This window comes from Sinocyclocheilus grahami, unplaced genomic scaffold (assembly GCF_001515645.1).
Source record: "Sinocyclocheilus grahami isolate Dianchi unplaced genomic scaffold, SAMN03320097.WGS_v1.1 scaffold777.1, whole genome shotgun sequence".
NCBI classification, from domain to species: domain Eukaryota; kingdom Metazoa; phylum Chordata; class Actinopteri; order Cypriniformes; family Cyprinidae; genus Sinocyclocheilus; species Sinocyclocheilus grahami.
In genome coordinates, this window is record NW_015505956.1 from 414,638 (window position 1) to 429,764 (window position 15,127).

General features: G+C 37.2%; 1 protein-coding gene across 1 annotated transcript in view; it reads right to left on the bottom strand.

Annotated features, from left to right (window-relative positions):
- LOC107561529 (calcium/calmodulin-dependent protein kinase type II delta 1 chain) overlaps window positions 1-15,127 on the bottom strand; it is a 149,938-nt gene that overhangs the window by 49,299 nt on the left and 85,512 nt on the right. The window contains exons 6-11 of the mRNA XM_016245993.1: window positions 8,730-8,802; window positions 4,151-4,253; window positions 3,100-3,183; window positions 2,023-2,117; window positions 1,373-1,495; window positions 156-239 (exon numbers count right to left, since the gene is read on the bottom strand). Of these exons, the coding sequence (XP_016101479.1) occupies window positions 156-239; window positions 1,373-1,495; window positions 2,023-2,117; window positions 3,100-3,183; window positions 4,151-4,253; window positions 8,730-8,802 (562 nt within the window). The remainder of the gene's footprint in view (window positions 1-155; window positions 240-1,372; window positions 1,496-2,022; window positions 2,118-3,099; window positions 3,184-4,150; window positions 4,254-8,729; window positions 8,803-15,127) is intronic.

The window sequence follows — 15,127 nt, forward strand, 5'->3', positions numbered from 1 at the left end:
CTTCATAATTTTTTATAAAAATCAAACACTTACCCCCCATCCATCTCTTATAGAGAATACTTTTCACAATCAAATCAATTTATAATGGGTAACAGCCCCATGAAGTGCTAAAAAGTGCCTTTTTTGTGGCTAAAAAGTGACTCTGTGTTTCTTACTTTAAGCTTCCTCCTGGCATTGAATTTCTTCAGGCATTCCACGGTCTCCTGTCTGTGCATCATGGATGCCACTGTGGAACGTTGCTATGATACAGACAGGTAAACAATAAATGAACAACTGTTTCAGATCTATTATTAAAATCTATCTTTGTAGGCTAAATAAATAAATAAATGTCCAGCACATTATTGAGAATCAATTGAAGAAAAGGACAGGGGTCACTGTGGGCAATAAACAGTTGGGGCACATTCATTAAACAGTTGTACCACTTGCAATTCAGCTCAAATTTGCATTAGACAGAGGTATGCCATGGATACTGAGTCATTATCATTCTTTCCAGAACAAAACTATCTTCTATGCAAATATTATCCATTTGTGTACACAAAAATTAAAGTTTTATTACTACCTGTGAAAGAAAAATAAATAAATCTTTATTTAAAATACAAGGGTTTGTAGATTTTCTAGCAATCATGGCGTAAGTTGCTCATCAAGACATCACAAAATGGGTAATTTTTCTGTGTCCTCTTGTGTGACACTTCCTCAAGATTTAATTTTGTGCTTAATTTTCTCACAAAAGATTAGCGTTTTGGGTTAGGTACAGACACTATTGAAAGAGAGCTGAACTGGATGATGACATCACTGAATCATCAATGAACTGACTTTAGCTGGAAAAATTACTCTTTGCTATTGTCTTCTTGAATTATTGACAAACTATTTTCCTGTTTGACACTGTAAAGCTGCTTTGACACAATCAGTTTTGTATAAAGCGCTACACAAATAAAGGTGACTTGACTTGACTATTGCATTGGAAGTTGCGGTGGCCACAGGAGCTAAATGCAGAAGCAATTGTGCATCGAGACAATTTTGTGTGAAGTGCTAAAATAATTTGAATTATTACTTCATTATTAATTCATATAAATAATAAAAATAATAATATCTGACTTAAACAATTAAAACTGAATAATAACTTTGATTAGAAGTAATCCAATATAATATAATGCATTACTTTTAAAAGTGATGTTCCCCAACACTGACTAAAGTATGTGCATACAATGCAGATGATAAAAGTGTATGTGTGTGCGTGTGCGCACATGTCTGTACCTCCCTAACCATATTTTAAAGGACAAAACATAAAAAAGAAATTTGAAATCTATGCAATGCACCCTTTTAGACAGAACAGTAAACGTGTGTGTGTGAATGAGAAAGTAACTAGACATACACAGATCCAGGGGTGTTTGAGGGCCTCAGCTGCTGTGATGCGTTTGGCAGGGTTTATAGTCAGCATCTTGTTGATCAGATCTTTGGCCTCTGGTGTCACTGTGTCCCACTCAGGAGAAGGAAACTAGGAAAAGAAAGCATACACACACACACAGATTCAACAGACCTTAGGGGCTGTGCGTTGATACCACATTGAAAAGTGGATTTCATTCCAGGATCTGGTGAGCCACAGTATGTTTCTTATCCTTATCACACGGGATTCAGATCATCAGCTTGCTAAGAGAGAGCTTCATAAACTGAACTGAGTGTGAGTGTGTGAGATAAAAGAGACAAAATGTGCAGAAACAGGATTGAAAACCATTGACATGGCACATATAGTGAACATTTATTTGGTCTAAATTTGTATTAAATTGATGCTGCAGCTTTATAATGCACTATTCTTTTTTAATAATTACCATAAAGCATTCAAAAACTCTGCATTTTTTAACTGTCAGAGTATCAAATATACAGTAGATAATTAGATTAATGAGGACAATATCTAGTATTATAAGAAGGTATAAATTAAGCATATTCAGCATTTCTTAAAGAATCAAGTATGTTATGGTTACACTATATATATTATATACTATATATCTGTGTAAGAAATCTTACATCATATGCACCAGCTTTGATCTGCTGGTAAAGTCGATGTTGGTCTTCATCCCAGAAAGGAGGGTAACCCACAAGAAGGATGTACAGAATAACACCTATTCAAGGAACAAAATAGTAAGACAAATTTATGTAGGTATAAGTTATAATAAAGTATATTATATTAATAAATAATATAGTCATATTTTATTATATTATATAAAGATAGACAGTTCCTGCCTCAGACTGAGACCATGGACCACCCACAGACTGCTTACTAACCACCCAAAACTAAAGTACTTTTATAATTTAGTAAATTATAATCTGATTGGAAGCTAGAAGACAGATGGGGTTCAGATAGTCACAAAGTCTGAATAAAAAAAAAATCTGAATATATAAATCATCATGATCAAACATACTGGTAGACACACTTTGTCCGTGTAATTTTGTGAGAGTAATTTTACATGCGTGATTTTACTGGGATATCTAAATAAAACTTTTTTTTTTCCCTATGACTTTTTCTTAACAAATGTAAGGTCAGATACCAGCTGAAAGATGTGCCCCATTTAACAATTGTTTGCTCATCAAATTGTAGAATTGCAAAGGGTTTGCTATTCCAGCAACTGCAACAAGTACAGAAAACATAATTTGCTAACTGGTTACTCATGATTTCATCCACTCTCATATTATTCTGGATTTCATTTCACAGTTTATCAAATATTCGCTGCAAGAGACTCGTGGTAAACTTTAAATGTGTAAATCAGAAGAAAAATACTTTTATTTAGACAGCTGGCCCATTATGATCACCATAGTCCCAACAAAATTAAACTAACTGAATAAAACATGTCAACTGTTACAATCAAACTGTAACTCTCCATTTATAATTAGATTTAAGCATGCATAACTCTAATGTACGTAATGTACATACAAGTATATTTATTTATTTTCTTTCACCAAATCAGATATAATTATTTAGTGAAAACAAATCTGTAACTAGGACTATAAAGCAATGGATCTGTTATGTTATGAACATTATGTACAGAAATACAATTTAATTGCCAGCAAAAAAGTTCCACAAAATGCCTGTGATTAGCAACCTACCACATGCCCACATGTCCACTGGTTTGCCATAAGGCTCCTTCCTGAGCACCTCAGGAGACAGATAACCCGGGGTTCCAGCAAACCCTACAAAAAATTGCACAGACCTCAATTAAACCTAACTGGGTTGTTTTCTTCTTTAAACAGTCTACAAAAAAATGAGCTCCCCCTAAATTCTCTCTTAAGAATTTACTTAAGGCATTTTTTGACTTTGGATTGCAGCCTAATTCTAAAATAACTTTAGTCCCTGACGTCCCATCAAGCCCCAGAGGCAAGAAGCCTATAATGAGAAAGCAGCCAAAGAGGAAAACTGGAGCTGAGTGTAAAGCCCTTGAGATCATTGTAATTAAACGCTAACACCATCAGGGTTTGTCCAAAAGTAAGACTAATCACACAACACCCACATAAAACTTAGTGATAATAATAATAATAATCATCATCGTCATAATTTTTTGTGATTAAAGCCATTTTAGAGAACAGGCAAAATATATTTAGATAAAGATTATTAATAATAGACTAATGACTTACATGTCTTCAAGTGTCTGAATGATACAAGCCATTAAAGTTGTAAAATTATACTTAATCATACATAATTTGACAGTAATAAAACAAAAACACTTTTCTCCCTAGACTATCCCATAACATTCACTAACATCACAAAATATTGAAAAATTACATTGAAAAGTTGTGCGCTTCAAAATCTAAAGTAATACACAAAAAATAACGATCAATAACGTTTTTACATAATGTAATTGGATTTAATGTTATAAGTATCGCCAACACTTCCAGAAGAGAAAAGCAGGAAAGAATGTGCATGCCTTAGTTTATCTGGAATATGCTGATTACATGTATACAGGAATATTCAAATAGAAGTGGACTAAGTTCACCTCTTTTTTTTTCAGAATAAAGGTTTAACCAAATGAATCTTAATTGGAAAAATTATAAGCATTTTAACATTCTCTGATTATGTCATTGCACATTATGTCTTGTCAGCACAGTATTAATATATACAATTTTTAAACCAGTGTTGTTTAGCCATTTGGTGAATACTAACCAAACCACGCTTGTTGGTCTCCCTGCACCTCAATAGCCAGCCCAAAATCAGCCAGTTTCACTGCTGCACCCTTCAGTTTGCTGGCCAAGAGAAGATTCTCTGGCTTTGGGTAATATATTGAGAGAATTTATACAAATGATCTGTTATAGACAACAAATGACATCACTCGTCTTCAACGATCTGATGTCTCATAGAAGACTTGGGTCAAAATGTACAGTTTTAAAGAAAATGTTTAAGAATAGCATGTACTATGAAAAGAAAGATAATGATTTTTCCACCCTAGAATTCCAAAATTATGATTTTTTTCCAGAAACAAAAACAAGGGAATGATTTCTGCAAATAGACAAACTCTGACACAACATATTTTGAACCAAGTCTTCCAAAAACATCAGTACAGCCTCTATAGGGTTATGCAGCACCTCATGAAGAGCTTTGTGACCGGACTTGAACAATGTTTTGACTGAGCAACAACAGTTAATTTAAAACTCATTTAAAAATTAATAATAACACAAACAATACTGTTGTAACTGTGATGTAACAAAATGGTGTTTCATTAGAAATCTCTGAAAAAAAGTATGTGTGCAAGTTATTTTTTTCAATGTTTCTCATAAATGTTATAATATGCATGTGAATGATATTTAATTTTTTTTGCAAAAATAATAATTTGTAAGCAAAATGTAATAGGTCACTAGCAATTACTGCATAGCCCATTAAGACTGGAGGAAATAATGATATAATATTCAACACTGCACATGACAATTGATGTTTGTTATTTTTGTTATAGATTTGTTATAGATGTTGAAAGAAAGAAATAAAAAAGAGAGAAAGAAAGAAAGAGAAGAAAAAAGAAAGAAAATTAATGAACTAATAATAAAGCATAGACAGTACTTCAAACAAATGTGTATTGAAAAGTTTCAGACAACCCCTTTCATATGAGCCTTGTAATACATTCATGAAGCATATTACAATATGTAATTACTGATACAAATCTATTATTTATAGTAATTTTTTTTGGTATATTTTTTATTACGTTTAGAACTGAATATCCAATAATCGATACATTGATTAGGACTCTTATGTCAGGGGAGTCTAAAAAGAGAAGTCAAAACTTTACCCAAACTCATTGTCTTGTGATTATTGTACAACCAGGACATTAGCAAATGTTATAAGGCTAGTTTGTCAGGTGCAGTTAGTTGTTTCAGCATTCACTTTATGCCTTGGGAAGATCAAGGGGCTAACATGCTAGTGCAATTGAAACTGTCATGCAGTCATTGCATTTACGTACCTTATAAACAACCCAAACTTTACTATTATATAAATGTTTTTTTGTTACAAAATGTGTGAGCTGGATCACCTAACCCCAATCCTACACTAAACCTACCCACTTCTCAATAACATAAAACACTTAACAGGCAAAATCACAGGTATGTATTGCTTAAATATTTATTTACAGGTATTTATTAATACTCCAATATGTTATTTCATCATGGCAATATTCCCATACTCATTGTGTCTCTGTATGACATCAAAAGTAATGGAGCCCTGCACGTTGAAAAATGACGCTAAAGAGGTACCCTGAGCGTTAAAAAGTGATGCAGAGGGATCCTGACCAAACGTCAATATGTGGCCAGTTGGGAGTGAGAATGTGTTGCCCTGACATGATCCTAGGGTATTGTGGCCTTGTAAGTGATTGGCAAGGAGCTCCACGGCTAACCCACTCCGTAGCAGGTTTTGTTCTGGGTAAGAGATCTCTCAAACCAAAACTGAATCAGCTATAAGCACAGTGCCATATCTGACCAATAAATTCAAGTTTATCTTGCTCCATTAAAGGACACTTAAAAGTAAAATAATTTTAAAATAGTACATCATTTAAAATTTTAAAATCGCAATGATATTTACATATTAATTATAAAATTATACCCTCAGTCCATTACACACGAGCAAATACAGTTAAAAAATTAATATTAAGCTTTTAGTTTAAATTAGCATAAATACAGATGTAATAAAACAACGATATAAAGTAGACTCTGCTTTTGAGGACAACTCTTTTCTTCTTGCTGTGTTTAAATTCTTCAAATATTTCCTAACAATCTCTTCAACTTTGGCAGAAGAGAGAAGTGAATCATGCTGACTTACTTCTAATACTTACTTTCAGTTTCATTATGTTTCACAGCATATGATTGCTGTTTGCTACTGATTTAACCAGGAAAATATCCAGCTGAGATACAATATCTTTCAAGCACCAAAGGTGCACCACTTGCTCCATAGTTATTCACAAACTCAAGATCAATTTTTACAGAGAAAGTTGAAGATCAGCATCATGGTACAAACAAAGATTGAATAGATTGATTTGGTTTTGCCAACTTGAAACCAATCCTGCAACCCTACATTTGTTCAGCTAGCATACAAGCCCCTGGAGGGCAACCTTCCTGCAGACATCAGTTCCAAACCTGCTCTAACACACCTCACTGTTGCTTTCAATTCTAAAGACCTTGATTAGCTGATTTAACTGTTTGATTAGGGTTGGAGCTCAACTGTGCAGGATGGTAGGCCTTCATAAGCAGGGCTGAAGATCCTCCTGATTCGGAGAGCCATTGCATAAGTTAATATCACCTCCTTTACTACAATATATTTGTAATTTTGAATGTCACTACCGCAAGCATCTTTATAATAAACATGTGCAGACAGCCATTGTTTCATGGACAGACAACACATAGTTTTCATGTTTACTAAGCCTTGCAGATGAGGTGTGCCATTGTCACTAATTTTGCGGCCTACAACAGCAAAATTATTCATGGGACCAATTGTGGGCAGCCAGGACGTATTTTAATTCTCAGTGTCTGGTCTTTCCAATCTTAGCAAACTAGAAACTAGTCTTGACTTAGCAAACATCACAGCTAAGAGGTGCTGTTCTTTACAGAGACAGAAGCTACATGTATTATACTCAGTTTCAGCATCAAATACCCAAGGCAAGGGAGGAAACACGAGGACTGCGGAAGCTAATTTTAGGGGGGGTCAAGATAAAATAAAGAATAGCCGGATGTTGTCCTTTGTTAGAGAAGTGCACGCAAGGGAGAGATAATGACAAATAGAGTTGATTTGAGAACAGATCTATGATTCCCCAAAGGATAATTTGAACAGCAGAATTTGGTAGTACATTATTGCAAGTGTTCTTTTGTTGCCCTACATATTAGCATAGTAAAACCTTCCCCATTCCAAATCATAAGATCTGCTCTACATGACTAATAATTTCTCCTCATAATTGTACAATATTGCTTTTTGTAAATGGCTGTTATACAATCTTTTCAGGTGCTCTATATAAACCATATATAACTTTAATAAAATTCAATGGCATTACTTTCTGAGAGCAAACCTCCAACAGCTCATTCTTCAAATTGTTGGACAAGTCATAACAAGGTATGATAGACCTCCTTTTTGCTAATAAGCTTTCAAGTAACATTCCTAAACAGGGAAAAACTGAAGAATAAACACTACATCCACAACTGTATGCTGTTTGATTTTCAAATTGGTCCCTTGACATGCCTCGTAAGGATTAAAAACTCTGATTAACATGGAAGAGAATGATGTGCTTGCTAATTTGTTGCGCTAATGCCAACAACACACATTTATGTTGTTCCAAACAATTCACCACAGCTATTAAATCTAATTTGTGCTTGTTCATATTCAAATACCTGTGCAGCCAATCTCTATGTGCCAATGTTGCCTATTTATAGAGCATTTTAGAGCTTGACAGTTTGTGGTCAATGTACACACTGTACAGTAAAATGGTTTAGAATGACATGAGGGTGAGTAAATGACAATTTAAATTTCTGGTTGAACTCTTTCTTTAATACATATTATTTGAGGGTTGCTAGTAGAAGAGGTTGAGTGAAGGGGGGGGGGGGGGTAAGTGTAAAGACATAAATGTAAACCTATATAAGAATGCAAGACTCTTGCCCTATGAGCTTTGATATTTCAACCTGAGAATATTTATTTCCCTAAATTGCTATGTTTGTCTGTAATGAACAATCATATATGATGACTAAAAATATATATATACAGTATATTACTTACTGTTTTGTGTCTATTGTTTTTGCTTTGTTTTCTGTTATTTTTGTTGTTGTTGTTTTTCTTTTTATGGTGCAAGTCACTGTTCACCATGGTAACTATATGCCAATCACTGAGCAGAATTCATGCTGATGCAAATTCAGGTGAAGATAATAAGAGGAGGGAAAACAATCTCCTGGTTGCACCTGGCTCATTTGATTGGCAAATTAGCACTGACAAGAGCTTGTGGTGGATTAGGTCTAAAGGACAGAAAACACCATTCCCACCTAAACCTGTGTAGGCTTAATTTTTTATATTTATATCACTGATTGCTTGATTCCCATCTCCAAGACAAACCTAGACTTCATATGTTACTAAGCACTTAATATAATCTATTATCATCTTCAATTTTTAGAATTACAATACCATAAGCCATTTGTAGCCCTTATTAAAGGCCACACAATATACTGGATCTATATAAAAGGACAAAGAAGTAAGACTTGGTTTTAAGACCCTCAGCGTCTCTACTCACCTTCAGGTCACGATGGACCACTCCCATCTGGTGGCAGTGGAGAACAGCCTCAAGGATCTGCTGAATGCAATGACTGCATGCAAACACCAGGGGGATTGGGTTAGTGACAAGCACACACTCACTATCTGTGCATAGCATTGAGAGTAAGGGAGCATGGGCTTACCGAGGTGATGAACATGACTCAAATGGACTTCTCATTACTTAAAGTTTCAGTGTTGCATGATTATGAGTGATGCTTTGCAGTAGGGCTGGGTGATATTTTCAAAAGTACATTAATTGAAGAAATACAGTATACTGTAAAATCTTAGTAAAATAATAAAGCTATTTATTTCTATCTATGAAAGATTAATACAGCATTTCCCAACTCTGTACCTGGAGGCATACCAACAGACATTCTGGATGTCTCTCTTTTTTGACATATCCATTTCAGGTCTTGGAGTCTCTACTAATAAGCTAATGAGTTCAATCAGGTGTGTTTGATTATGAAGAGTGTCTAGTGGTGGTGTGCTTCAAGAAAAAGGGCTGAGAAATATTTTTCATCTTTTATTAAACATCTACACATGGAAATTGTTTAATTTATTGAAGAGGACAGTTCAGCAAAACTGATTCAGAAAATTCACAAATAAGTTCAGATTTTGACAACAGTGAATGCACTGACTCAAAACAACAATTGGCTAGTAAATCAAATGAGGGGATATTAGGGTATTATCATTATTTAGTTGATCAAATTGAAATGGCCAAATAAAAGGCCATAAAGATCAAGTCACACATTCCCTTCTTTGTTTAGACTTTTATGTTGAAGTTCTTGATTCTTCTCTGTTCCTTTTTCCTATTTTATGCTGCATTCACGCCATGTCGTAATTACGGTAATTACAAAATGACAACATGTGACGTTCTACTCGGAGCTGCCCATGTTCTCAGACTCAGAGGTAGCGCCAAAATGAATCTGACTGCAGTCAGGTGGTGCAGCTTCACATGGTCCAAGTTGTAGCTCTCAGAGTTTGTAAGTTGTAATTATGAGTTCTGGAGCATGTGAAGGCTTTTGCATTGATAATGTTGCCATAAAAACACATAATTCAGCTCAGAGTAGAATGTCACATGTTGTCATCTCGGAATTACGTTAACTATGACATGGCATGAAGGCAGCTTTAGTCCTTTGTAGTTTTACTTTATGATTGGTTCCCCTTTATCGTCTCCCCAGGTGTTCTATGTTCTTTGTTGTATATTTAATGGTGTGTCCAAGCCATGTCAGAAAGATCATATTTATGAGTTGAATGCATGAGGACTTCACCATAAATCCTTTCCTGTCTCAATGTTGACCAAAGCATAGTATGTTTAAAATAGTATGGCAAAAAAAATTCTGGTCCTTTTTAGAAGTGTGGATCAGTGCACACTCTTAATGGCTGATATTGCCCACAGCCCATTGTGCTTCAGAGGACAACAGTGGATGCGCCTGAGACCAACGGCAAAGTAGAGCTGCCCTGAAATGGGTTTGAATGATTAAATCAATGTCTAACTTGATGAAAAAAAATATTTCTATAAAAAAATATTTATCTGTGTTATATTTCATCTGATAATTTTTATAAATATATGAATATCACAATTGCTCAAACATATACATTTGACCACTAATTATTAAATGAAAACATGAGCAGAGTTCTCTATATTATTTAAACATTGTATACAAAAAAAAATTGCATTAATTCACAAATTCATCGCAAATTTTAACATTTCTGCAACTGGCAGATATTAAATAAAGCAATTCTCAGTGCATTTAAAGTATAAATCAGAATTTGATCAGTACATGTGTTCTGGAAAATCAAACCCCAAACCTGGCATTGCTAGCATCATGCTCTACCAGTTACAGGAACAGATTCATATGAGGTACTTTATTGCCCAGCCCTACTGTGAAGTATTAAACTTTTGAAATATTTGTATGCTATCAGATATAGTTATATATTAGAAAATACAATGCATTGCCCATCTATTGTTATCATTACCTCTTTTGTCTTGCTCTCCAAATCTCAATCCAGAAGTGGTGTTTGCTTGGGTGACTGTGTGCTTGACCCACTAAATCACTGACTTATGGGTTCTGATGCCCGTTTTGCATTTCAACCAAAAAGGGCACAGTCACCATCAACACACATATAAAAGAAAATACAATCCTAGAGTCAAACACACAGCCACCGACTAAGCACATTTCTGAGGTGCTACATGCACAACCTTAGCTCTGAGGTCATCAGTTGTGTTTTTACCCCTCAGCCCACCACCACACACAAATCTTGGTGTGTAGTTGTGTTTTGAGGGACCAGTTTGGGGTGAGAAGAGGAGGCTTCCACATTGGGAACCAACGGTTTATTGTTGTTGTTTTTTTTAAACAACATTGCCAGCAGGTTGGAGGCTAATGTCTGTTATACTAACCTTCAAGTCTCGATGTACAATGCCATTTAGGTGACAATGATTAACACTCTCTAGAATCTGCTGTATGCAATGACTGTGAGAAAGATATAGCAAGGAAGCCAAAGAAGAGAGATTGAACAGTTCAGCAAGCACAGTTAGAAAATAAATGCAGCTGGCAACCAGACAGTACAAACAGAAAGCAAATTTAGCTTGGGCAGGAGCAAATACTGTACTCCAGTGAAAATAGTGTAATATTAATAATTCTAAACAAAGATGCATTTAAAGCAATAGTTCACCCACAAATGAAAATGTTGTCATTTTCAGCTTAGCCTCATATTGTTGCAATCACTGTTGACTTTCTTTCTTTCTTTCTTTCTTAATGTGGAATTATTACCTCGTAATCTGAAACTGCTACAACTGGCCTGAATCAGTGGTTTCAATGATTCCAATGGTTTCTATGATCTTTCTTGAGCTTATGATGCATTTCAGAAACACAGTCTAGATCAGCTGTGATTCAGATTCTGACTGGTTTTGTTAATTGGATGAATGGATTCATTGACAAGATAAGAAAAAACAAACAAAAACTTATACAGTGGCATAAATAAGTTTCAAAGATTAAATTATCTAAATATCTGGATTTCTGCATTAATTACTCATAAAAATTGCTCAGTCATGCAGATGAGATGGGAAGTGTGGGTTGCACAGGTAACCTGCCCTTTAAATAAAGGTGTGCAAAGCCTATTTACTGACAAATCTGTTCTTCTCAAGAAATATGGGATAGTGAATGGGTGTCAAACTTAGCTCTGGGAGGGCCACAGTCCTGCAGAGTTAAGCTCCATCCTGCTCCAAAAAGACGGGCATACACGATTTCGGAGTCATATGACTCTTTTTTTTTTAGTGTGGTCGAATTTTAGCTTTGTCGTGCGTGTTGTGTTGTGCAGTGTACAGGGGGTGATGAGAGATGATTAGCCTCTCCTGAGCGGCAATCGGATGGTCGGATGAATTTCTGACATTTCAACAAAATTTTGGTCACCCCTCGTGAGGGTATTGCACAGTTGAAACAGAGCTACGAACCGACTGCCCTAAACTCAGTGTTTTTACCCTCACTGCGGCTGCATGAAAATGTAAGCCCTTCATTTAAGGCAAGGGGAGGGGCGCCAGTAATACTGCCCGCTGTGTCTTCCTTGCGTCTCATTGGGGGAAGGAGGCAAACACCTGTGCTGCATTTTTTATGGAATCTATAAAGGTATGGGGTTTGGTGTTGTTTGGGAGGATTTTGTATGTGAGGGCTGCTGAGCTTCTTGCCAAGGCTTCCATACCGGGACGTGGGCTGGATGTTTCTTTGCGACGTGTGTGAAGCGATTGGGAGGGATAGTTTGCAGTTTTTGGGTTTTCCATAACTAAAGTTTGGCGGCCGCCGGTGGGTTTTTTCCCGAACGCTGTACCCCATATCCCGTAGTGGGTAAGAAGGCCAGCAGCCCATTATTTGCCCTTATCTATGGTTAATTGATTTGTGGGTGTATTTAGCATGCAATTTACTCGTACAGTGAGAGATGGTATTTAACAAAAACACTGCAAAAATCGCACAGTTTATGCCTAGCTTAATTCTAAAGAACTTGATTAGCTGGTTCAGGTGTGTTTAATTAGAGTTGGAGCTAAATTCTGCAGGGCTGTGGCTCTCCAGGTAGTGAGTTCCCTTTCATGGGAACTTCAAACTGCGTCCTCTAGGGGTCGCTATGGGGAACGCCTCGTTGTGACCCGTGTCTGAAGCATACTTTAGGCCCTTTCGCACCGCTTTAGTTCCAGAACTAAATGTATGGTACTAAAGTACTGGGACGATTTTGCGAGAACTATTTCCCAGTACCATTTAAAGGGTTGCATTCGCACCAAGAGTGTGTACTAGGAAGTGACGTAAGCCGGTCGACAGCGACGTCATTTGTGTGTGGCATTCAACATAAACAAAGAAGAACAACATTAACAACAGGAGGATGGAGGACGCTGTGATCGGAGCTGTGTTTTTGTTGTGTTTCGCGGGTTTCACAATAATGGACATGGAAAGTCGACGTATACGTAAGGTATGGTGGTGTTTTCATACAAGTTTGGCCAATCAATGTCTACTTACGTCACGATTAGTACCAGTTGTGCTGGTTAGACCCTGCTCCGGAGTAGGAGATAATTTGGTTCTCGAAAAAGGCAGTCCGGTACTGAAATCGCTCCCAGTTCCGGCGGTGCGAACATGCCGAAAAGTGGGTAGTTCCACAATTACTTCTGGTACTATGAAATGGTTCCTGCGGTGCGAAAGGCCCTATTGAAAAAACACCAACAACACGTTGGCCGGCGACAGCCATGACATCACTACAGGTGCGACTATAGTATAAATAGGCACCGGGAGAACACATCATCCTCTTCTTCGTTTTCATTGACTGTTTTGTTTGCAGCGTGCATTTCTGTGGTAAGAGCGATCTCTATTCATATCATTATGGCGAGCACTAGCAAAGTGTTTAGAGGATGTGTGCATCCGTGTTATCGTTGTTTAACATCTGATGACACACACGATATATGCGTTATTTGTTTGGGTGAAGAGCACGCATGCGATGTCTCCGAGGGGGCAATCTGCGTGCACCGCGAGCGGCTTTTTTCAAGGAAAAAGCTCCGCTCTCGTTTGTCTCTCTTTTCGAGGAAAGAGGGGCAGCCATCTGCTTCCCGCGATTCAGGATCCGCTGCTGCTGAGGCACGGAGGAGAATGAACTCGTGGGGATCGCATGTGGATCTGGCCGATGAGTTTGAAGAGGGTTTTCCCTCTCACGATCGTCGGCTTTGGACGAGAGTGAGCCACTGGAGGATGATGTTATTTCATTAACATTGTCTGATCCAGGGGCCAGTGCTCTGCTGGGAAGCAGGAAAATGTCTGAGGAGGGCAAAAAGCTGAGACTGAGCTTTCCCAATCCTCCTGCCCTGCGTATGATGAGCTTTGAAAGTTATGGATCGCGCCACAACGAGGCTTTACTTGTCGTGAAATGGGTGAAGAAAATGACATCGTGAGGTCATCTATTTATAAAAAAATAATTAAAAATGATGAACGTTATTTTTCTGGCCATAACCCTCCAGCTCAGGTGAGCCTTCCTTTCTTCCTGTTTTCCATACAGAGATTGAGAAGGAATGGAAGAGGCCGTTTTTTCCTAAAAAAAACGGCATCCATCGATTCCAGCATACGAGTTATGCCAACATCGAGGCGATGCACAAAAGCGGTTATGAGAAGATGCCCCTATAGCTATCTCTCTATGGATGAGATGTTCTCTTTTAAGACTCCCTTCTTGACATCTCGCTCTAATGCCAGGGCATACGCAGTAGCAGGTCGGGCTGTCGCTTCATTGCACACGATGGTGATGCCCCAAGCATATCAGGCTGGCCTGCTGAAAGACCTGGATAAAGGCGAGGGCCTTTCTCCTAATGAGGTAGCTGAGTGTGGGCAAAGGCGCGCTCAGCTTTGTCTGGATCAGAGTGATACCTCAGTATCTACTCATTTCCTTCGGGGGTCTTACATCTGCCCTTATTTTCCCCTTCCTAATTCCCCTGTAACCACCATCTCTCCACCTGACCGAGGTTAGGTGGGAATTTCCTGCATTACAGTCTCCTATGCTGGACCTATGATGTTTGGTTGGTTCTATGGCTTCATAGTGACCACCTTACTGATGGTCCAGACCAGAGGCTTCTTCGGACGGGGCTCCGACACGGAAACGATGGTGTGTGAGTACAATCCATTTCTAAATATATATATATATACAGTGGGTACGGAAAGTATTCAGACCCCCTTAAATTTTTCACTCTTTGTTATATTGCAGCCATTTGCTAAAATCATTCAAGTTCATTTTTTTTCCTCATTAATGTACACACAGCACCCCATATTGACAGAAAAACACAGAATTGTTGACATTTTTGCAGATTTATTAAAAAAGAAAAACTGAAATATCACATGGTCCTAAGTATTCAGACCCTTT